The 22,794-nt window shown below is 35.5% G+C and overlaps 1 protein-coding gene across 1 annotated transcript; it reads left to right on the forward strand.

Moving 5' to 3' along the window:
- The first annotated feature begins 5,079 nt into the window (after window positions 1–5,079).
- LOC128601979 (sodium/potassium-transporting ATPase subunit alpha-1) lies at window positions 5,080–16,872 on the forward strand. The gene is made up of 22 exons (XM_053615464.1): window positions 5,080–5,172; window positions 5,275–5,367; window positions 5,584–5,643; window positions 7,389–7,592; window positions 7,678–7,791; window positions 7,873–8,007; window positions 8,569–8,686; window positions 8,787–9,055; window positions 9,229–9,537; window positions 9,761–9,895; window positions 9,985–10,177; window positions 10,283–10,458; window positions 10,549–10,685; window positions 11,047–11,197; window positions 11,289–11,457; window positions 11,539–11,693; window positions 14,013–14,136; window positions 14,243–14,388; window positions 14,498–14,628; window positions 14,735–14,836; window positions 16,436–16,527; window positions 16,800–16,872. The coding sequence occupies exons 1-22, from the start codon at window positions 5,161–5,163 to the stop codon at window positions 16,826–16,828; spliced, it is 3,054 nt and encodes a 1,017-aa protein (XP_053471439.1). The 5' UTR covers window positions 5,080–5,160; the 3' UTR covers window positions 16,829–16,872.
- The last annotated feature ends 5,922 nt before the right edge of the window (window positions 16,873–22,794 follow it).

The following is a 22,794-nucleotide window of genomic DNA, read 5'->3' on the forward strand; positions in this document are numbered from 1 at the left end:
TCAATTATCATTATAGGTTGAGATGATTACTGTAATTTTTGAATCCTTATCTTGAAATTGCTGCATTGTTTTCATTAGTAGTACATTAGTGCTTCATAACAGTTTTATAAATGCAAAATGAATCGCCATTTTAGGTAGAGGGCATTCAAATATTTTATTTGGCTAACATATGGATCTTTGAAATAAGGAAATGAGTACTGGTGATTCATAATGGTTTTAAAGGCAATAGGATAAGTAGTGGAAGAGAGTGGGTCACTTTTGTCCAACAACCCACTTGTATAACTGGTCGTCATGTTCCTAAACTCAACAATTTTGCTGGGTTCATTGTACATTTTTAATTCTCCTACAGTTTGAACCTCATTTCATGTCTATCAAACATACTGTAGGTGTGAATGTTCTGGTTTTTGTCACAACTTTTTGTCTGGTCATTTATTTCCAGACAATAGCTAATACCATGTAGATTTTTTTTTCTTTCTTAATTAAAAAACCTTCTATTAAGATTTTTATTTGCGTTTTATTAAGCTTCATTGTGTTTCATTTGTGTTCCCCTTTTTATTTACAGAATTACTCCGACGCACTTTAAGCTGCATTTGAATCTATAAAGTGCAGATCAGTACAGAATTATTGGTAAATAAATAAATAAATAAGTCAAAATAAATAAAAACTTTGGTTCTTGGTAGCATTTCGGTGTGATTTCATGGTCAAAACACACTTGAGAATCTAAAATAGAACAAAGATGTGCACATCCAATGCACTCTAATTGGGCTCAGGTGCAGGACAACAACAAAAAAAAACAATATGGAATAAAGAAGCGTGATGTCCGCACGCTGTATTTACAGCTCCAAACGACTTTTTATTGAAAGTGCAACGTTTCAACTGTCAGGTCTTCATCAGGCACAATACCCATGTGGAATAAAATGCAACTGTTTATAGCAGAATTGTTTATAGAAGCAGGTAATCACCTTAATTAGACTCGCACACAAAACATGTGACACAAAATAAATGATAACAATAAACAAAACAATCCACATAAGGGTAAACCGCAAGAATATGATATTAAATATTTCACTCTCTTACTCGTAAGCTATAATTTATTATAAAGTAGTATCAAGAATATCTTTAACAATATCTTTAATTATTAAAAAAATACATATTTGATCATGAAGAAATACATAAATCACTATAGAAAAGGATTAATATCGAAAACCTCATTCAGCCCTAATGGTGACAACGTATTTAAAGAATAAATCCAAAAACACTCCCTTTGTAACAGTTCATAACAGTTCAGCTCATAATCACCACCTCTTAAGATTATTTTTACCTTCTCGATACCTATGTATTGCAAAGCACTGGCATTATGACCAGTTTGTCTGAAATATGACGCTATAGGACTGTGCATAGCTCCGGTCCTGATGTTGCTACAATGTTCGCTAATGTGATTACGCAATGTTGGAGATGTTTTTTCCAACATATGCAAGACAACGAATAAGATAGATCACATGAGTATAGGAGCAGGTAATAGCACCATGTATCAAAATATTACGAGCAGTGTCTGGATGACTAAAAGAATTACATCTATGTGTAAAAGCACACTGGGCGCAATTTCCACACCTATAATTACCTGGAGGAAGAGTCTGAATGCCTAGTTTAACTGCATGAGAAGGAAATTCAGATTTAACAAGCAAATCTCAGAGATAGTTTTGACGATTAAAAACCAATTCGGGGCCTTCTTTAAAAATACCTGATAATTTAGGATCACTAGAAATAATATGCCAGTGCCTATTTAATACTTTTACGGAACTCCGGACTTAATGCTGAGTACTTAACAGTGTAAATAGGAGCGTTAAAAAGATGCTTTTTATTAACCTTAGCTCGTACACACTGTATCAAATTTCTTTTTAGCATTTTCAACCCATTCTTTACGGTACCCCCAATTCAAGAATCTTTTATCTAAAATATTCATGGTTGGCATTCATGGTTCCCTCAATGAACTGTAGCTCCCCAGTGCCAGCAGCGCTCATGCAGCCCCAGACCATGACACTCCCACCACCATGCTTGACTGTAGGCAAGACACACTTGTCTTTGTACTCCTCACCTGGTTGCCACCACACACACTTGACACCATCTGAACCAAATAAGTTTATCTTGGTATCATCAGACCACAGGACATGGTTCCAGTAATCCCAACATATACTGTGACATACTGAAGCAGAGCATGATCAGTATGCAGTATTCCAGCATGATAACGACCCCAAACACAACTCCAAGACGACCACTGCCTTGCTAAAGAAGCTGAGGATGAAGGGGATGGACTGGCCAAGCATGTCTCCAGACCTAAACCCTATTGAGCATCTGTGGGGCATCCTCAAACGGAAGGTGGAGAAGCACAAGGTCTCTAACATCCACCAGCTCCGTGATGTCATGGAAGAGTGGAAGAGGACTCCAGTGGCAACCTGTGAAACTCTGGTGAACTCCATGCCCAAGAGGGTTAAGGCAGTGCTGGAAAATAATGGTGGCCACACAAAATATTGACACTTTGGGCCCAATTTGGACATTTCCACTTAGGGGTGTACTCACTTTTGTTTCCAGCGGTTTAGACATTAATGGCTGTGTGTTGAGTTATTTTAAGGGGACAGCAAATTTACACTGTTACACAAGCTGTACACTCACTACTTTACATTGTAGCAAAGTGTCATTTCTTCAGTGTTGTCACATGAAAAGATATAATCAAATATTTACAAAAATGTGAGGGGTGTACTCACTTTTGTGAGATACTGTATCTTATACTGTACTTTGGAAAAAGAGTCATTAACACATACATAAAAATTAACAACTGAATTACTAATAACAATCTGTGTTTAATTAAAGCTTTTTTGTTTTATATAATATTACACTTCTGGTAGCATAAACCATTTTTTCCCTGTTATTTAAGTGTCAAAGTTAAATTCGTTTGCTACATACCAGGATTGACCAGCAAATCAAACCAGAAATCTCTACCATCATACACAAAGGGATTGGCACTATCATGACCGAAAATATTTTGATAACAGACCCAGGTATTGATTAAAATGGCAAAGATATTCAGCAAACTCCATGGACAATGTAAGCTTCTTCTGGGAAGTCTAAATAGCTTTGTGATGTGTATCCACAAAAGCATGGATTATTTCATGGATATAATAGCATATAATATAACTGAAAACTGAGTGACTGAAATAAATACTCTACTAGAAACATTAAAAAATGACTACAAATACCACACTCTCATCCGAAATGAAGATTGATTGATTGATTGATTGGTTGGTTGGTTGGTTGGTTGGTTGATTGATTGATTGATTGATTGATTGATTGAGTGATTGTCCTGGTTTTCTAATTTGGCAGGGATGTACCACACCCACAATAAATACCATAAAAACATCGTTTCTCAGGGATATGAGCAGTGATATTGTTTTAAATCAACCTTCTGATCACATTTATTAATTTATCTGCATTTTATCTGGTAATCCAAAGCTCTGATTAGGACTTCACACTGAGAAGCTGGAGAGCTGATGATGTGAATTCTGAGTGCAGATCCAGAATACAATCCTGTGTTACCATCCTAACCCTAAACCTAACCCAAATGTTATCGACTTAGCCTTCATGGAACTCCATGCCTGGTGCTCCTTCCTGAATCATGGCAGCCCTGGCAAAGAGTAAGCAGGAAGCTTCTTTCACTCTGTCCATTCTAACATATCTAACTTAAGAAAAGCTAATAGCTTTAATGAAGGACCTCATACATTTATTTAACTTAAATATCAATTAAATTGGGTAAACATATTTAGATTAAGTATGCATTTGCAAATGATTCCCTTCAGTGTCTTGTATACCTGGTATGTGGTGGTAACACTGGCATGAGAGCCTGCACACAAAACTCAGGCATAGTCATGGTTTTACCAACAAGAGCAGTTATATTGTAATAAAAAGTGATCTATATTTTATTTGACCTTTAAATAAAGCGAATGTCTTAAGTCTGCTGCTAATTTTTTTATGATTATTCGATGCAATGGCATGGCATTATATGTTATGCAAATTATGTTATGTAAATTGTCTTTGATTTTTGACATGTGGCATTGTTACCATTATGTCTGATATACCAGAAGTACACTGTCATGATGTTTGAATGTAAGTCAGACTCGAAATTATAACACAATGCCACTTAACTCAGCGATAAGGTCGACTGGCAAATGCCGTGTTCATTACATAGAATTAATTTATGAATAAGCCTTTATAAATACAACATATGGCTAAATGTTTGTGGACAACCTTTTAATACAATTTCCCTTCACTGGAACTAAGAAGCCCAAACCTGTTTCAGCAAGACAATGCTGAAGTCCATTAAGTAAGGTCCATTAAGACATGGTTTGCCAAGGTTGGAGTGGAAGAACTCAAGTGATATGCACAGAGGCCTGACCTCAACCCCACTGAACACCTTTAGGATGAACTGGAATGCTGATTGCACCAGGTCTCCTCACCCAACATTAGTGTCTGTGGCTATAATGCTCTATAATAAGGCTATAATGGCTGAATGGACAAATCTCCACAGCCATGTTCCATTATAACAGAATTGGTGGACTAAATTTGGAGTGTGATGTTCAAAAATCAGATATGAGTGTGATGGGCAGGCGCCCATTAATTTTATAGTTTATGGATGTTGGTTAATGTACAATTCTTGTAAGCCTATAAAAAACACACATAATTAAAGTCTTACTGAATTATATATATAAGACTTTAATTATGTGTGTTTTATATATATATATTGGTTTAAATATAGTAATGTGATATGTAGATGGTCATGTGCAGAATTTGTTTATGCGATAAATATTAATATATTGGTGAGTAATATTGGTATATTACTATGTAAACACACTTGAGGAGTTTAAATTACCTACCTGTATGGATCCTTTGTGTATGTACAATACTTTAAAAACATTTCCACAAACACTTCACCCCTTTCCCAGGTGTTTTGGGAAACTGTTTGGTTGCCATGGAGGAATTAAACTGACATACCACCAGTTTTGACCAAAACTCCTCCCGTTCAAACTGGTGAATCGCTAAGATATAAAGGTTTCTCTGCCAGGTTTGGACAAGCACATACTTTGATCAGTTACTAGGCAAAAACTTAAAATGGGGTTTGGGGTAAGTGGTAATTGCCTTTTGATTTTTGTCATTGCAATTTAATTATGATTTTAAACTGGGCATTAGAATTTTTCATGTTAATCTTTTACAAATTTTGTGCAGACCGGAAATGATAAGTACATGCTGGCAGCAAGTTCAGAAGACGGAAAGAAAAAGCGGAAGGACATAAATGAACTTAAGAAAGAAGTAGATCTGGTAAGAATTGCACTTTTTTTTTAATTTTATTTATTTTTTTATTTTATTTACATTTTTTTTTTACAGATCACAGAATATCAAAATTCTACCTAAGGCAATACATTAAAATATTTTATATGATTGTATTTATGTTTTGTCTCAAAAATGGAATGATGAAAACGGTTTGATGGAATGTTTATTGTCTGACTAATATTTAAATCATATTTACCCTTGCAGGATGATCACAAGTTAACCTTAGATGAACTGCACCATAAATATGGCACTGACATTAACAGAGTGAGTAGATCACTTGGAAGAGAAAATGCAATTAATCACTGAAAAAAAGTCGGTTAAACTCCTCTAAAACCTTTATGTTCTAATGACCAGTAAATTTCTAATGACCAGATATTTTACAGCTATATAGTTAGAAATGTTTTATGGAAGGAAATTCCCATGTGTAGTGATATTAAACATAGTTATTGTGAGTCTGTCCACTTCTGGTCATTTTTTAGAGAATTTTCCAATTATGGGTGGAAGCATTCACATTTTATAAATCCAGTAAATGTCTAAATGTTCCGTTACAAAAAAAATTAATAATAATAATCCATTTACAATCCATTGTACGAAGGTCTGGAGCAGCCACAGCATTAAATAATAAATCATTAAATAATTTAATGATGCCAGACTAAATTGAGGTCCTGAAATTCATAGTATGGTTTATTTATTTATTTATTTATTTTACCCATTTTCAATTAGCTATTTATAGTTCTCAATCAATCTCAATCAACTGTGACCATGTTTTGTTTCTGGTTCATTTGTGTTGTGACCAAGCAGACATTTGGTACACTACAGTTCAGTTTAAGTAGTTGTATTTTAACATGAGAATCACCGTGCCATATGAAATCTGGTCGTTGAGAGACATTCGCTCGTTTGTGGGATTGTGGGAAATTTATGAGATAGAATGCTGTGAGAATTTTATCATATACGGATAGCCTTCTGTGAGCAGTTTTTGTAGGATGCTTAGAAGCCATGCAATCGAATGTTGTCCTGCAACTGGTTTACAATAAATAGTGACTTGAGCCAAAACAGCCTTTTTACAATGGCGAAACCCTGCACCTTTAAAATGCTTGTTAGAGTCATGAACTTTTTATAAAGTTGCATAAGGCAAATAAAATAACAACTCAGAGTATACTAACTCACAGTAAAAAAAAAAATCTCCCCCAATGTAAAAGAAATACATTTGAAATACAAAATGAATCTATTTTACAAGAAAGAATAATATATCTGTTTTGATATAACTGTAGTACAATGGAGGAGAGTACAATTTTAGCACTTGATAAATTACAATAGAAATTTTTGTAAAGGGAAAAGGGAATTATGTGCATACATTAGACAACAATTCTGTGACCCTGGTTTAGTTTCTTGTGGCCATAAATTATGTCTTTGAAAAATAAATCTGTTGGTGTACTATCCAAGGTGCCGCACATTTCCCATATCCGAAGACCCTGTTGTTAAAATTCTTCATATTAATACCTTGTAATTTAATCTTAAACATAATTTAAGACATAATATACAGTGACAAAGATTTTAAAAAAATAGTAGCTCCATTATGCTGTTGGGGAATTTAACTGGCATGGTTTGGGTCCACTTCAATCCTTAGTGGAAAAGATCATTACAAAGTCCTTTGATTAAACATTTCTAGGCTGATGGGAGTGTTCTCTTCCAGGATGACAGACTCCCCAACCACAGTACATGAGAGCTCACAGAACAGTTTGATAAGGATGAAAATAATACTGTACTGGAGGCTTTTGGTGGCCCAACACATTAAGAAGACATGTTGGTTTTCCTTTCATTTGTCACTGTAATAAGACATAATATAGTGGTGCTACAACTATTTGTTAATGCTATATTTTACAAAATAATTTTTCATCTCAGTAAATTTAAATTGAAACTTAATCGTTCTGATGTCTAAAAACAAATAACTAAAAACACTAATTAATAACTCATTTCTAATTTTATTGAATTTTTTCCTATTGTTGAAGGGTTTGTCTGGTTCCCGGGCAAAGGAGATCCTTGAACGTGATGGACCCAATGTACTGACGCCTCCTCCCACCACCCCAGAATGGGTTAAATTCTGTAAACAGCTTTTTGGCGGATTCTGTACACTACTGTGGATTGGAGCTTTTCTTTGTTTCTTTGCTTTTGCAATTCAGATTACTACTAATAATGAACCAGAAAATGATAATGTAAGAAACTTTCATTTTCCTTTAGTTTATATAACTAATTGATTTTTTTTTTTCTAAACAAATTATAATATTTACTTTTTTATAGCTGTACTTAGGTATTGTGCTGGCCACAGTGGTGTTGATTACTGGGTGCTTTTCATACTACCAAGAAGCTAAGAGCTCAAAGATCATGGACTCCTTCAAGAATCTTGTTCCCCATGTAAAATACAAAGAAGCTATACCAAAGATTATAAAATGTCTACATCTCGGCCTTCATTTAACTGCATTTTTTCTTATATAGCAAGCTCTGGTTATTCGTGATGGTGAGAGAAAAAGTATTAACGCTGAAGAGGTTGTTGTTGGCGACTTGGTGGAAATCAAAGGTGGTGATAGAATTCCTGCTGATCTGCGAATTATTGTTGCTTATGGATGCAAGGTAAGACAAGAGTTCTTCCATATAGTTCAAAGAAACACATACAGTACATTTTACAGAAAGTTAAGTCCATTGATTTTTGACTTGGGTAGTGCATTGCCGAGGGTCAGGATCCGAGGTTCCATCCTGATCTCAGGTTACTTTCTGTGTGAAGTTTTTGTGCATGTTCTCCCCATGTTCATGTGGGTTTCCTCTGGGATCGCTGGTTTCCTCTCACCTCCCAAAAGCATGCTAGTAGGTGGATTGGCTATGATAGAGTGTGAATGAGTGTGTGAATGCATATGTGCATAGTTCCCCGCAATGGACTGTTGTCCCATGATAGGATAGGATCCACCATGACCATGACAAGGGTAAAGTGGTAACTAAAAGTGAGCGAGTGAGTGAGTGATTTAGATTTCTGACAAACACATACAGTGTAAGTTGGTTTAGTCTCCTTGTGAAAGTTAACCTTCACTGGGGAAAAATCCTTGGAAGAAGTCAAGTCAAAGTCTTGTAGAACTAATAGAAATCAAAATAACTTAAAATGTAACAAAATAATACCGCTCATATTTTTTGCCCTTGCAGGTGGACAATTCCTCTCTTACTGGAGAATCTGAGCCGCAAACTCGTACTCCTGATTTTTCAAATGAAAACCCTCTAGAGACAAGGAATATTGTGTTCTTTTCCACAAATTGCCTGGAAGGTACAAATATACACTTGAACTATAAAATAAGTTCTTTACAAAACAAAAGATTGTTAATAAAATGTACATTTAAATAAAAAAAAAAATGATTATTTCTCAGGTACAGCCAAAGGTATTGTCATCAACACAGGTGATCACACAGTCATGGGTCGTATTGCTATTCTGGCCTCAAGTCTTGAGGGTGGACAGACACCAATTGCCAAAGAGATTGAACACTTTATCCACATTATTACTGGTGTGGCTGTTTTCCTGGGTGTGTCCTTCTTCATCTTGTCCCTTATTCTTGGATATGGATGGCTTGAAGCTGTCATCTTCCTTATTGGAATCATCGTTGCCAATGTGCCTGAGGGCCTGCTTGCTACAGTTACTGTAAGTACTGTATCTAAAAATGTCCATGATGGTTCTACATAAACGTATTCAGTCAAAGTTAACATAGTAATCTTTATAAAGTCCGTTTTTTAAATTAAAATCAAGAACCAAGAACGTGGCCAATAGTACTTATATTTTTTAAAAAATAGTAATTTAAATATATGTTCTTACAGGTGTGTTTAACTTTAACTGCCAAGCGTATGGCAAAGAAGAACTGTCTGGTAAAGAATCTTGAAGCCGTAGAAACACTTGGATCCACCTCCACTATTTGCTCAGACAAGACAGGAACTCTGACCCAGAACCGTATGACTGTGGCACATATGTGGTTTGACAATCAAATTCATGAAGCAGATACCACAGAGAACCAAAGTGGAACCTCTTTTGACAGAAGTTCTCCCACTTGGGCTGCTCTTGCTCGTGTAGCTGGCCTGTGCAACCGTGCAGTCTTCCTTGGTGATCAGAGCAAAGTTCCAATACTTAAGGTTTGTTTAATTATTAAAGTTGTTTGGTCATTTTTTTTCTTCAATGTTCTTTGGTCTACTACTTTCCTAAACAATGTTTGGTCTCTTTTTTCAAACTTTTTATAACTACTTGAGCATATAGTAGCTGTGCCTTTGCATCTGTACAAGGTCATTTGTCACCATGCTACCAAGGAACAAGAAGACTCCCATCATTTCTTATTTTGTGCATTTCCTTATCTTACAGAGAGATACAGCTGGTGATGCATCAGAGTCTGCCCTGTTAAAGTGTATTGAGCTCTGCTGTGGCTCAGTGAAGGAAATGAGAGACAAGTATCCAAAGCTTGCTGAGATCCCCTTCAACTCTACCAACAAATACCAGGTGTTTAGGTTTAACCTTAAAATAACTTTTTATGTGATTATTTGATGCCTATTGTTAACCCTAACAGAAGTTTAACTGTCATACATAAGCTCTCAGTCCACAAGAACCCCAACTCCTCAGAGACTGACCACATATTAGTAATGAAAGGAGCCCCTGAGAGCATTCTGTACAGATGCTCAACCATTATGATTCATGGCAAAGAGCAACCCTTGGATGAACAGATGAAAGATGCTTTCCAACATGTCTACGTGAAGCTTGGGAGCCTTGGAGAAAGGGTATTAGGTGAGAAAATGTAATTGAATACACAGGTGTAAAACAGACAACTTGATATTTTGATAGTAAGTTGACTGGTATGTTTTATACACTGTGCCATTATTTGCATTCCAGGATTCTGCCATTTCAGTCTTCCTGATGATCAGTTCCCTGAGGGCTTTGCATTTGACACAGAGGAAGTAAATTTCCCCACTGAGAATCTATGCTTTCTTGGCCTCATGTCTATGATTGATCCTCCCCGTGCCGCAGTACCTGACGCTGTAGCTAAGTGCAGGAGTGCAGGAATCAAGGTAAACTCTTTAGTTCATGTAAAAGTTCTACACGGGACACCTTGTAAGAATGTAATTAGATTATCATTCTCTCATATCTCCTGTTTCCAGGTCATCATGGTTACAGGAGATCATCCAATTACAGCAAAAGCCATTGCTAAAGGTGTGGGTATCATCTCTGAAGGCAATGAAACTGTGGAAGACATTGCTGCTCGTCAGAATATCCCTGTTGGAGATGTCAACCCCAGGTTACCTGGAATTCTTCATTTGCTCTAAGAAACGTCTATTATGAAATAGGCGATGCAGTGGTGCCTCAGTAGTCTTTTAAGTAGGACCTCAATCATTCGCTAGAGACTCTAGAAAGTTTCATTGATAAATATGGACTGCATAGTTTCACTGAAAGAGTCAATTTGACTGACATTAGTTTAGTTTAGCTTGCAAAAGGGGTAATTAGCAATAGGGCTTAATTCAAGACTCAGTCAACACATTAAAGGACATGTCTAAACATATAAACACATGCTAAAACATATTACAACATACATAAATACAATGCAGCATGCAAGTAAAACGAGTAAAAAGACACCAGACTAACTCCAGACATTTTTGCAGAGATGCAAAGGCCTGTGTCGTCCATGGTGCAGAGTTAAAGGACATGACACCGGAGCAGCTGGATGATGTCTTAAAACACCACACTGAGATTGTGTTTGCCAGAACGTCTCCTCAGCAAAAACTGATTATTGTGGAAGGTTGCCAGAGACAGGTATGAACTACTTTTAGTTTTAATAATCCTTTTAATAAAGTGAGAGTTTAACCTTTCATTCAGTAAATATGTTTACATTATTTGCTGAAAGGGTGCCATAGTGGCTGTGACTGGAGATGGTGTTAATGATTCTCCTGCTCTGAAGAAGGCTGATATTGGTGTAGCAATGGGTATCGCTGGGTCTGATGTCTCCAAACAGGCTGCTGATATGATTCTCCTGGATGACAACTTTGCATCTATTGTCACTGGAGTAGAAGAAGGTTAAAAAACTTAATTGCATGTCTTTCAAGTTTGGTTTGAGTTAAGCCAAATAACTAACGTAAATATAATTCCCTCTCTAGGTCGTCTCATCTTTGACAACTTGAAGAAATCAATTGCTTACACCTTAACCAGTAACATTCCTGAGATTACCCCCTTCCTCCTCTTCATCATAGCTGGCATTCCTCTCCCACTTGGCACTGTCACTATACTTTGTATTGACTTGGGAACGGACATGGTAAGAAGTTATTACTACTACTACTACTACTACTATTATCATTATTATTTAATTATTATTATTCCACATGGAAGACTATGGCAGCCTATAGAACGCTTCATACACTTTTTTTTTTATTATCAAATTTAGCACAGTGTTAGAGGACAGTCTCAGCTACCTTCACAGCAATTTAGGTGTACGCGACACAAGCCCTGTAGCATCATCAACAGAGCAAATATGGACAGATGTTTACAGTAAAGAACCATGCAACGCACTATTAAGGAAACATGATTCCACTTTTCTATGATTCTTTGGGTGAAGCCAAATTAAACAGACACCACAGCATTAACTTCTGCCATGTTTGATTTTCTGCCATTTAGAACTTTTTCAAAAACAAGGTTTATTTTGTTCTCCTACAAAATTTGTCCATTCATCCCCAAATTTGGATCATAAAATTGGGAGATTTTTTCATATATGGGAGGATTCATCCAGAACATGCAAACGAATTTGACAGTAGTCACCAGATGGGAAGTGACGGCATATCTCAGCAACAATGCAACATATTTTGCCCAAACTTCATACATTTTTTAATTTTAACAAAAAAAAAAATTATGTTCACTTCTTCTCCTACAATTTGTGTTCAATAATCATGAATTTCTGAAGAGCACAACAGGAGGACCAACCCAAACAAAACTTGTTTCTCGGATTTGTGATATGATAAATGGTTCAACCAAAACACACAGATGTATTTCATGGTGAAGCCATCAAATTAGAAGTAAGAGCATCTCAGAAGCAGTGTAATGAATCTTGACCAAACTAAATTCACTACTATGTGGCGCTATAATTCACAAATTCATAAAATTCCTTAGAACTTTTGAAATGGTAAACATCCAATCGAGATTCTTGTTTCTCACGATTCCCCCTGAACCTGCTGAGTGTTGAGAATGTTGATGATGCATTGAATTTTGATTTGTCAAACAAAAAGTCACTTTTTATTTTTCCAAAAACTTTTTTTTTTGCTTCGTTTCCTATAAATTTTCTCCAATTACCATGAAATGTTGAAGACAGCATCAGGAGACAGACCAGAATAACACTTTTTTTGTCAGCTTCTTGTTTGGAGGAGTGTTTCATCCATAAAGGCCAAACAAATTTGTAAGCAAAGTCACCAAACAGGAAATGAAGCCATATCTCAGCAAAAGTGTCAATTTTTCAGACCAAAGCTAAGTTGGGTGTGAGTAAAGAACCTTGTCATAAGGGACTCCAAGATGTTTTGCCTAAATACCCACTATGTGGTGATATAATTCACAAATTAGTAAAACTGCTCATAATTTTGTAGCCTAAATCATGTAAAATCAAATCATGACTATTTTCATGACATTTTTTAGTAGTTTCTTGGAAGCTGCTGACTGGTGTTGATGTAAAGAATTTGAATTTGTCCAATTAGCACAAAATTTGTATCACAGTATTATATTACAGCCCAATCCAAACAAATATTTTTTCTTGTATTTTTGATTTGTAGGATGTTTTGTCCATAACCAGGAAACAAATTTGATGGCTAAGCCATGAAACAGGATTTGAGGTTGTAAATTTGTCACATGTCTTTAGTAACATGACCTAAAATTAACAAATAAGCTTTGAGTTCATTTGCAACTTGGAAGGGCTACCAAAAACAGTAAGTGAGGCGATATTTCATGTTGATATCAAGCTAATCAATCGCTTAATATTTTGCCTTTAAATTTAGTGTATATCTTTGGGAACAAGTGGTGATAGTCCCAATTACTTCTGGGCTTCCACCATTGTTTTGGGGCCACAAAGTGCTTGGTCCCCTTAATTGCTGCTTGCAGCTATATATTATTATTATTATTATTATTATTATTATTATTATTATTGCTATCCCCTAAAACAAATAGTGGAGACCAAACCATAAGTCGTACTCCCTAGGTAGAACTCCCTATTGTAATCCAGCTACTCATGCAAGCTAGATGAGTCCAATTGACATAATGATGGCACTATATCGCAAACATTTATAATAAGTTCTTTTTTCTCTAGATTCTCTGGGTTCTCCCAAATAAATTGATCTGGTATTTTGGTAATTCAGTTCAGCTACGTGTTAATCTATAAGTGTATTTTGGACGATGACCTAATTAAAAAAATAAATAAATAAATAAATAACAGTTGGCCAACCAGATTTCAGCAGGAATTTGACAGGGCTACCCCTGAGCTATCGTCACGAAGCCTGAAATATAGGTTTGGGTAGGGATATACTAGTACCTGACAGAATCTCATTGAAAAAAAAAATTGCATTACATTTCGTTTACTCTTTCTTTTTTTTTTACGCAGGTGCCTGCAATTTCACTGGCCTATGAACATGCTGAGAGTGACATCATGAAAAGACAGCCCAGAAATCCACAAAAAGACAAGCTAGTGAATGAAAGGCTAATTAGTATGGCTTATGGTCAGATTGGTAAGATGACTGAGACACTGTAAAGTATATTGAATTTAATATAATTAGGCATTCAGACCTGGATTACAGTCATTTTAATGGAATCAACATTATTTTCTATTTTTAGGAATGATGCAAGCATCTGCAGGTTTCTTCACTTATTTTGTAGTCCTTGCTGAGAATGGATTCCTGCCCTCATTCCTGATAGGATTGCGTATTGACTGGGATGATAAATATTTGAATGACTTGGAGGACAGCTTTGGCCAACAGTGGGTATGTCCTTCAAATATGGGTCAGAATGGATTTGAATATAAACACTGTTAAACCATCTCTATCTACACTGTTCTACTCAAAATGCATGTACTGTAAAAAATTTTCGCAGACTTACGAGAGCAGAAAAATTATAGAGTACACATGCCAGACAGCATTCTTTATCAGCATTGTGATAGTGCAGTGGGCTGATTTGATCATCTGTAAAACAAGGATGAATTCCATTTTACAACAAAAAATGAAGTACGTAAATCACTTTCAAGCAGTTGTGATATTTAATGAGGAGTCATATTTCAGAATTACCTGCCAAATTCTGACTATTTTCACTATCCTTACCATTTTCTTTCAGGAATAAAATCCTTATCTTTGGGCTTTTGGAGGAGACAGCTTTGGCTTCTTTTCTGTCATATTGTCCAGGCATGGATATTGCACTTAGAATGTATCCACTGAAGTAAGTGTGCCTTGCTTATAATTTAAGGGGTAAAAAAAATAAAGGTATACTACAATTTTTATTTAATTACAAAATGTTTACCACACTCCCCCCAAAAAAAAGAAACAAAGGGAATATAAAAAATCAAGGAAGCGTCCAATCTCAATTTACCTATCGATCTATCTATCTATCTATCTATCTAATCTATCTATCTATCTATCTACACTTATGGACCCAACTGTGTGAGTAGAGGCTTTTTTCTTGAAACCCTTCCAAATAACTTGTGGTGATGTAGGTGACTTCGGATTGTAGTTTTGGAGACTTTCTGACCCCAAGATGCAACTAACTTTTTTTTTTTTTTGCCCACTTGAACCATCCTCTTCAGAGTGTGTTGAGATGTTATAGACACACGTCCTCTTCCAGGTTGATTCATAACATTTCCAGTTGACTGGACCTTCTTAATTATTGCCGTGATGGTGGAAATGGGCATTTTCAATGCTTATGCTATTTTCTTATAGCCACTTCCTATTTTGTGAGGCTCAACAACCTTTTGCTGCACATCACAGCTATATTCCTTGGTCTTACCCAATGTCAGGTGACTGACTCGGCCAGTTAACAACACTCCATTTTTTTGCCTTAAGAAGCTCATGGGTTGCTGTCACTGTATGTTTTCAGTCACTATCCATCTGTACTCTGAAGCACCATCCAGTATTGCAGCATTCGACTGAATCTGAGCAGAAAGTATACCTCTAAACACTTCAGAATTCATCCTGCTACTTCTATCAGCAGTCGCATTATCAATGAACACCAGTGACGCAGTTCCTTTAGCAGCCATACACGCCCATGCCATAACACCTCCTCCACCATATTTGACAGATGATGTGGTGTGCTTTGGACCTTCCTTTACTTCTCAACACTCTTCTCTTCCCATAATTGTGGTAAAAGTTAATCTTGGTTTTACCTGTCCAAAAAATCTTGTTCCAGAATTGGGCAGGCTGGGTTTCTTTTTAGATGTTTTCTAGCACAGTATAATCTGGCCTTTCTGTTCTTGAATGATTCTAGTGGTTTGGATCTTGAGGTAAACCCTTTGAAATTACTTTCATGAAGTGACAATGATATGCCTACCTCCTTGAGAGTGTTTGTACTTGGCTAAATGTTGTAAAAGGGTTTTTCTTCACCCAGGAACGAATTCTGCAATCATCCACTTTAGTTGTCTTCCATGGTCTTCCAGGCCTTTTGGTGTTGCTCAGCTCACCAGTGCATTCTTTCTTTATAACAATCTACCTAATTGTCGACGTGGACACTCCCAATGTTTCTTCCGTCTCTCTGATAGATCTCTTTTGTTTTTTTCAGCCTGATGATAGCCTTCTTTACCTCTTTGAACCACATATTGAGAGCTCCAATGGACAGCTATCCAATACAAATTCAACACTATCAACTCCAGACCTTTTATCTCCTTAATTTGTCGTGAAATAATGAGGAAACAGGCCACACCTGGACATGAAATTGTCCAACTGCCAAAGTGTCCAATTACCTTTGAGCCTGTAAAAATGGAGGGACTATATGGCAGAGGCCATTTATAATGACCTATTATAACTATTGACCTATTTTTCCTTATAGACCATCATGGTGGTTATGTGCCTTACCTTATGCCTTCATCATCTTTATATATGATGAAGCTAGAAGATACATCCTTAGACGGAACCCTGGAGGTAAGGACGGATATGTTTGCAATGTTCATTTTGGCTTATGAAAATGCTGAGAGAGCACCAAGTATAATATACTTACTGAGTTTATTAAGTGCCTTTAAAAATTTATTATATTGCTTCCAACTTGAAATATTTTGTCAGTTTTGGATAAAACTATTGTACAAATAATACAATAAATATCAATGAGCAATAGAAATATTACATATAGTTTCATCAATAAAGGAAATAGAGAAAAGTGCTGGCAGATAATTCTGTTTTTCTCTCTGTTTTTAAAGGTTGGGTGGAAAAGGAAACATATTACTAAATAAAGAAGATTTGCTTACTTCCACTTCCATGGACACACATTAAGCAATCCATAATAAGTATGCATATGGTGGATTTAATTTTTAATTGCAGTAAAGCAATAATTATTAAAACAATGTAAATTCATTATTTAAGGTATGAAATAACTGTAAGTAATGATATTCAACAGACCAATAAAGTCAAGTAATGCAACTTGTGTTGTGTTTATTGCGTTTCCTTATTGCAACAACAAGACCACAGACTAAACTTGTATTTTCTTGGAGAGCAATTGATCAATAAATGCATCTCAATACACATAGCTTTGCGCTATGAGAGACTGAAACATTATTTTTAACGTTGCATTTTGATGATGTAAATGATGGTGTAAATGATCGGTTTATGACAGTCAAAGAATTTGTTGCAAACTTATAATATTTTAGGATCTATTCAAAGCAAATAGTATACAAAATGCAGTTTTAAGGCACTTTTCTAATTATGTTTCATTCTACTTCTCATTAACTCAGCTAAGATAGAAAGACTTGTAGAGTGAAAGGTGAATAAAAACACTAGTTTTAACCAATGCTCATAGCAAAACGACATATTTGGTAAATACAAAGTGAAAACAGAGAAAAATATATCTTTAAACCCCTGAGTGCATATACAAATTGTTTGAATTTGTGCATATCCAAAAGGACTAAATTGAGTTGGTCAGCAGTTTTCATAGCAGGGTAGCACTAATGGCTACAGTAATGTAAACAATTTCTTAAACTCTTAGAGTGCATACTCCAATTTTTTTATCAGCATAATTCACAAACATAGCACGGTCAAACTTCAGGCCTGTGAACAATATGAACTATGGCCAATATTGCAGATTAATTTTCTCTCCTTCCTTCCTACCCTCTTTCATTCCTGCAAATTGATGCAGTACACTGGGATTTGGCATCAACATGTGAATTGCTTCATCTCTGGCAATTTTATACAACATGCCCTATTCCCTATATGACCGATTCCCATGCCTCAATTCCTGTTCTGGGGTATCTACATTTACATTTACATTTACGACATTTAGCAGACACCCTTATCCAAAGCGACTTACATTTATCTCATTTATACAATGGATCAGTTGAGGGTTAAGGGCCTTGCTCAAGGGCCCAACAGTGGTAGCTTGGCAGTGCTGAGGCTTGTCCTAACCTTCTGATCTTACCAGAGCCTTTAACCACTGAGCCACCACTGCCTCCATCTAAAGGCAACCCTTTCCAATAATTATATTGTGTCCTATTCTGCACCTCTGCAGCCAATTGTCCACTCCTTACACATCATTTTTTTTCTTTTACAGAAAAAAGAACAGTAGAAAAACCACATGAAAAAGTTACTAACTGCTGCTGAAGATAACCCCATATGGAAAGCCCAAAGATCAATGAGATTACTGTGGATGGTACGGGATAGAAATCATAAAGATGGCTGTGGACATTTTTTCTTGGATAGCCTTAGGACTACAGTTGCTACAAACAGTTTTGCACTCAAGTCTCCATCATTGAACAGTAACTTCAACAAAATAGACTTCAAGTTAAAACTATAATGAATTCAGAAATAACACTGGTGCTCATATTCATAAGTTGCTCATAAGCTCATCAGTTCCTGGTTACATAATTGCACTTTTTGGCTATATAGCATACAGTTATAAAAAGGGAAATTATTTACTTGCACTATCTGGTGTCACCCAGATGATGATGGGTTCTGTCTTGAATCTGGTTCCTCTCAAGGTTTCTTTCTCAAGTGCCATTTTTCAACCAGATGTGTGATTTGCAATGTACCATTGCATTAGAATCACAAACTATTGTTTCAGTGGAATTAAATCAGTGCTTAGGAGTGTATGCACTGGAGAAAAATCACATATTGAGAAAGACATTCACATTCAAACCAGCTTCAGTGCATGACCAGATTTAGCCTGTCTTGATTGGTGGAGCAGTCAAAATGTCAGAGTAGGCATCTTTTATAATCATGTATGCTGATAAAATTTGTGGCATAATGAAGAACTGCAGACTTCCTGTCATATGTTTTGTTAACATTTTATTTTATTTTTAGCTCAGTACATTTCTTTGTTTGTTTAATGAAACAGGTGTCACACTGAGAACCCATAAACAGATGAGATTTCCTGTAAAACAGAGGAAGCAACAAGAGTCTGCTCGTAAATCAGGTCCCGTGAGAAGCAAAGTGTCACACTGGTTCCTAATGGCAACACTGAAATGCCCAAAGTGTATTATAAAGATGCCTTGTAGTTTCACCAAGAGGCAATAATTGACCCTTTTGGCTCATATTACAATATTCCTCATACGTAAATAACATTCCCAAATTAAAAACATAAACAAAATAACATAAAATGTGACCATATATTTTGTGTACGTCACATTTAGCAGTAGCATATTCGCTTTACATCATTGTGGCCAGCAGCACACTGTCATGTATTGGTGATTCTGCAGTAATTACATCCTATTTCCAAATATTTTGATCACCATTTGTTTTGATAGCCACAGACCATTTAGGCAGCATCTCAAACATCATGAGATAACCATGGAGACAATGAAATTCAGGATGACTATAGTGTCCACGACAAGAGATGAACACTAATTTGGAAATTAGCAGTGACAAATATGCAGATAGATAGATAGATAGATAGATAGATAGATTGACTGATTGATAGAGTGCCCTCCACTAGTATTGGCACTCTTGGTAAATATGAGCAAAGAAGGCTGTGAAAAAAAATGTCTTTACTGTTTATCCTTCTCAAAAAATACTCTGCTTTCATTGATATCAAACAATCGCAAACACAACACAGGTTTATCAAAAAAAACATCTTTGTTAAATATAGGTGAGCAACAATTATTGGCATATATGTGAAAAAATATATTTGAAGTATATTTCCATTTATATATATATATATATATATATATATATATATATATATATATATATATATATATATATATATAAAAGTTTTAGTACACCCGGATGACTTTGAACAGGAAATTGTTCGACTATGACTTCCTGTTTCACAGGGGTATAAATATGAGGAAACACATAGGCCAAATTCTCTTAGTCATTCATAACAATGAGTTAGACCAAGGAATATAGCTGTGATGTGCAGCAAAAGGTTGTTGAGCTTCACAAAATGGGAAGTGTCTATAAGAAACTAGCACAAGCATTGAAAAAATGGCAATAATTAAGAAGTTCCAGTCAACTGGAACTGTTATGAATCAACCTGGAATTGGACGTGTGTCTATATTGTCTCAACGCACTTTTCGAGTACGGTTTGAGGACGGTTCGAGTGGCCAAAAAATCTCCAAGGACCACAGCTGGAGAACTGCAGAAGTTAGTTGCGTCTTGGGGTCAGAAAGTCTCCAAACTACAATCCGAAGTCACCTACATCACCACAAGTTGTTTGGTAGGATTTTTTTTGTTTTTTTCAAGAAAAAAATCCTCTGCTCTCATCCAAAAACAAACTTGAGCATCTTCACTTTTCTAGACACTGCTGGAAAGATACAACTGCACCAGTTATAATCTCTTGTGTCAATCCCTGATTAAAATAAACACTGATGGGTTCATACATGTATAGTGGGGTCAACGTTTTAAAACAAAGAAAGTAAGCGGTTAATATCTAGAATATTTCATTTTCAAGACTCTATATTATTTTTATATCCCTATTTAAATGTAAGAAAATTTGTGATATTGACCATGTTGACTGCTTTGTACAGAAAGGTCAGATTTTCCTCATGCCTAATCTCTCCTATTGAAACATAGGTCAAACGTTTGATCTAAAATGGATCCTAAGGTTTTGTACAAACTTGTGGAGTCCATGCAGCTCGAGTGCACAGTCATAAACGCAAAAAGGGGACACACTAAATACTCTGAAATTCATGCAAATATTTCAAAGATTCAACATTTCACTCAAGTTGTTGCCAATAATATAATTTGTAATGAAATTGAGATTTATACCTGGGAATCCATACTTTTTCTATCACAAAATTGGCCTGGTGATATGTTTGTGTCTTGGCAAGCACGCAATAGCTGACCATCATCCTCACTGTGGACTTAAATTTATATAATATTATACATTTGTTGAGCAGTGGTGCACTTGAACCCCAACTTATATTAGAGCAAGAGCAAACATGTGGTTTTGATTTTAATGTATTTGACTAAACTATATATATATACATATAAAGTTATATAAAGTTATACATATAGAAGTTGTGTTTATTTCTTTTCACTTTAAGAATACATGGAACATGTAATTTGGGCAGGGGTGCATATATATATATATATATATATATATATATATATATATATATATATATATATATATATATATATATATGCACCCCTGCCCAAATTACATGTTCCATGTATTCTTAAAGTGAAAAGAAATAAACACAACTTCTACAGCAAATAATTTTTCAAAAATTACAAATATTAATGCACAACTTATATTTAATGAACTAGGGATGCCAGTCCATCACACACACATACACACACACACATTCACACCTTGGGGTAATTTAGAGTACCAATATAGAGTAGTAATCAATTTACCACTATGTTGGTGGTAACACATAATATCCCAGAATAGATTATCCGAGAATTTCACTTTTATACACAAATAACCTAGTTTTGAAATAAGTCATATTTCATGAAGCACTTTCTTTTAAAAATAAATAAATAAATAAATAAAATCATATAATAAGAATGATCTTGGTTGGTGCTCCCTTCCACTCATTTAAATGAAGGTATAAGTATGCTTTTAAAACAAAATTATTTTCACCTGGACACCTGACTAGAATAGATACAGTTTTCAATATGGGTTAACTGAAAAATTCTGTTTCTGGAAGGCAAATGCACAAGTTCTGGGAGTTCCAGGCCAAGTTCTGCGAAAATGAAATTGTGTCAACAGAATCATGGAAAAGCTCATTCTCTGACTGAAATGCTTGGAAAATTCGGATGAATATTTTGCCCACATTGTGGGTGTGTATCGTATACAAAGCCAAGTTTATCCGCAAACCATCGTGTTGTGGTAATGTGCTATATATTATTTAACATTGTTTTCATATTTCCTTTTAATTTGTGCATTTGTATCATGCCTCATTGTCATTGTGGTAAATATTTTCACATTAAAAAAAATGTGAAAGTAACCGGGTTGTGTTGGATCCAGAGTCCATCCCGGACAAACACAAGGATACATTTTGCACGGGATGCTAGTTTATTGCAGGGCACAATACACACACTAATTCACACACTCATTCGTACCTAGGAACAATTTCAGACCTGATTCACATTCTAGGCACAAGAAAAAATTTAAATGTGCTTTTTAATACTTAAACATTTGACAGATCATCTGCATTTCTGCTTTCTTCAGCTAATATTTTACAGTGCAGAAAGGTCTCTTTTAGCTTCTTTTTTGTCAACAAAATATAACATTCTTTCTTCTGGAGTTATATTTTCTGTTGTATTTCTTAATTTATACTCTGCAGGCTAACACTCTGTAAAAAAAATAAAAAAATTAAAACTTTGCAAACAAAACAGCTAACGTAACAATAGGAACAGTAGAAAACCCACATGGAACAGCAAGACTGGACTTTTTGCATGAAGTGCAGTGAGCTGAGGCAAAGGGTTTATATGTACCTCAAGTAAAGATATTCAATCTTAGTTGTTCAAAACTCCATACATTTCATGTTCCTATACATTTCTTTTGGCAAGTCAATTAGAGCATCTACTTTGTTCACACCGGTCATTTAAAAACAATTGATTAGAGACAGATTTATTTCAACTTTAATTAATTAGACCAGAATTCCAGTGGGTCAAACGTTTACATACACCACGTTGACTGTCTCTTTAAATAGTATGGAAGATTCCAGGAATTCATATAATGACTTCTAGAAGCTTTTGCTTTAATAATTGACATAATTAGGAGTAAATTGGGAGTGCACCTGTGGCTGT

The sequence above is a fragment of the Ictalurus furcatus genome, chromosome 26 (genome assembly GCF_023375685.1).
Source record: "Ictalurus furcatus strain D&B chromosome 26, Billie_1.0, whole genome shotgun sequence".
In the NCBI taxonomy this organism is placed as follows: domain Eukaryota; kingdom Metazoa; phylum Chordata; class Actinopteri; order Siluriformes; family Ictaluridae; genus Ictalurus; species Ictalurus furcatus.

What these genes read in the sequence shown, in the direction of transcription:
- LOC128601979 (XM_053615464.1), top strand. An exon ending in TGTCACTGGAGTAGAAGAAG is followed by an intron (nt 11,458 to 11,538) that starts GTTAAAAAACTT and finishes TTCCCTCTCTAG; the next exon opens with GTCGTCTCATCTTTGACAAC. An exon ending in TTGACTTGGGAACGGACATG is followed by an intron (nt 11,694 to 14,012) that starts GTAAGAAGTTAT and finishes TTTTTTACGCAG; the next exon opens with GTGCCTGCAATTTCACTGGC.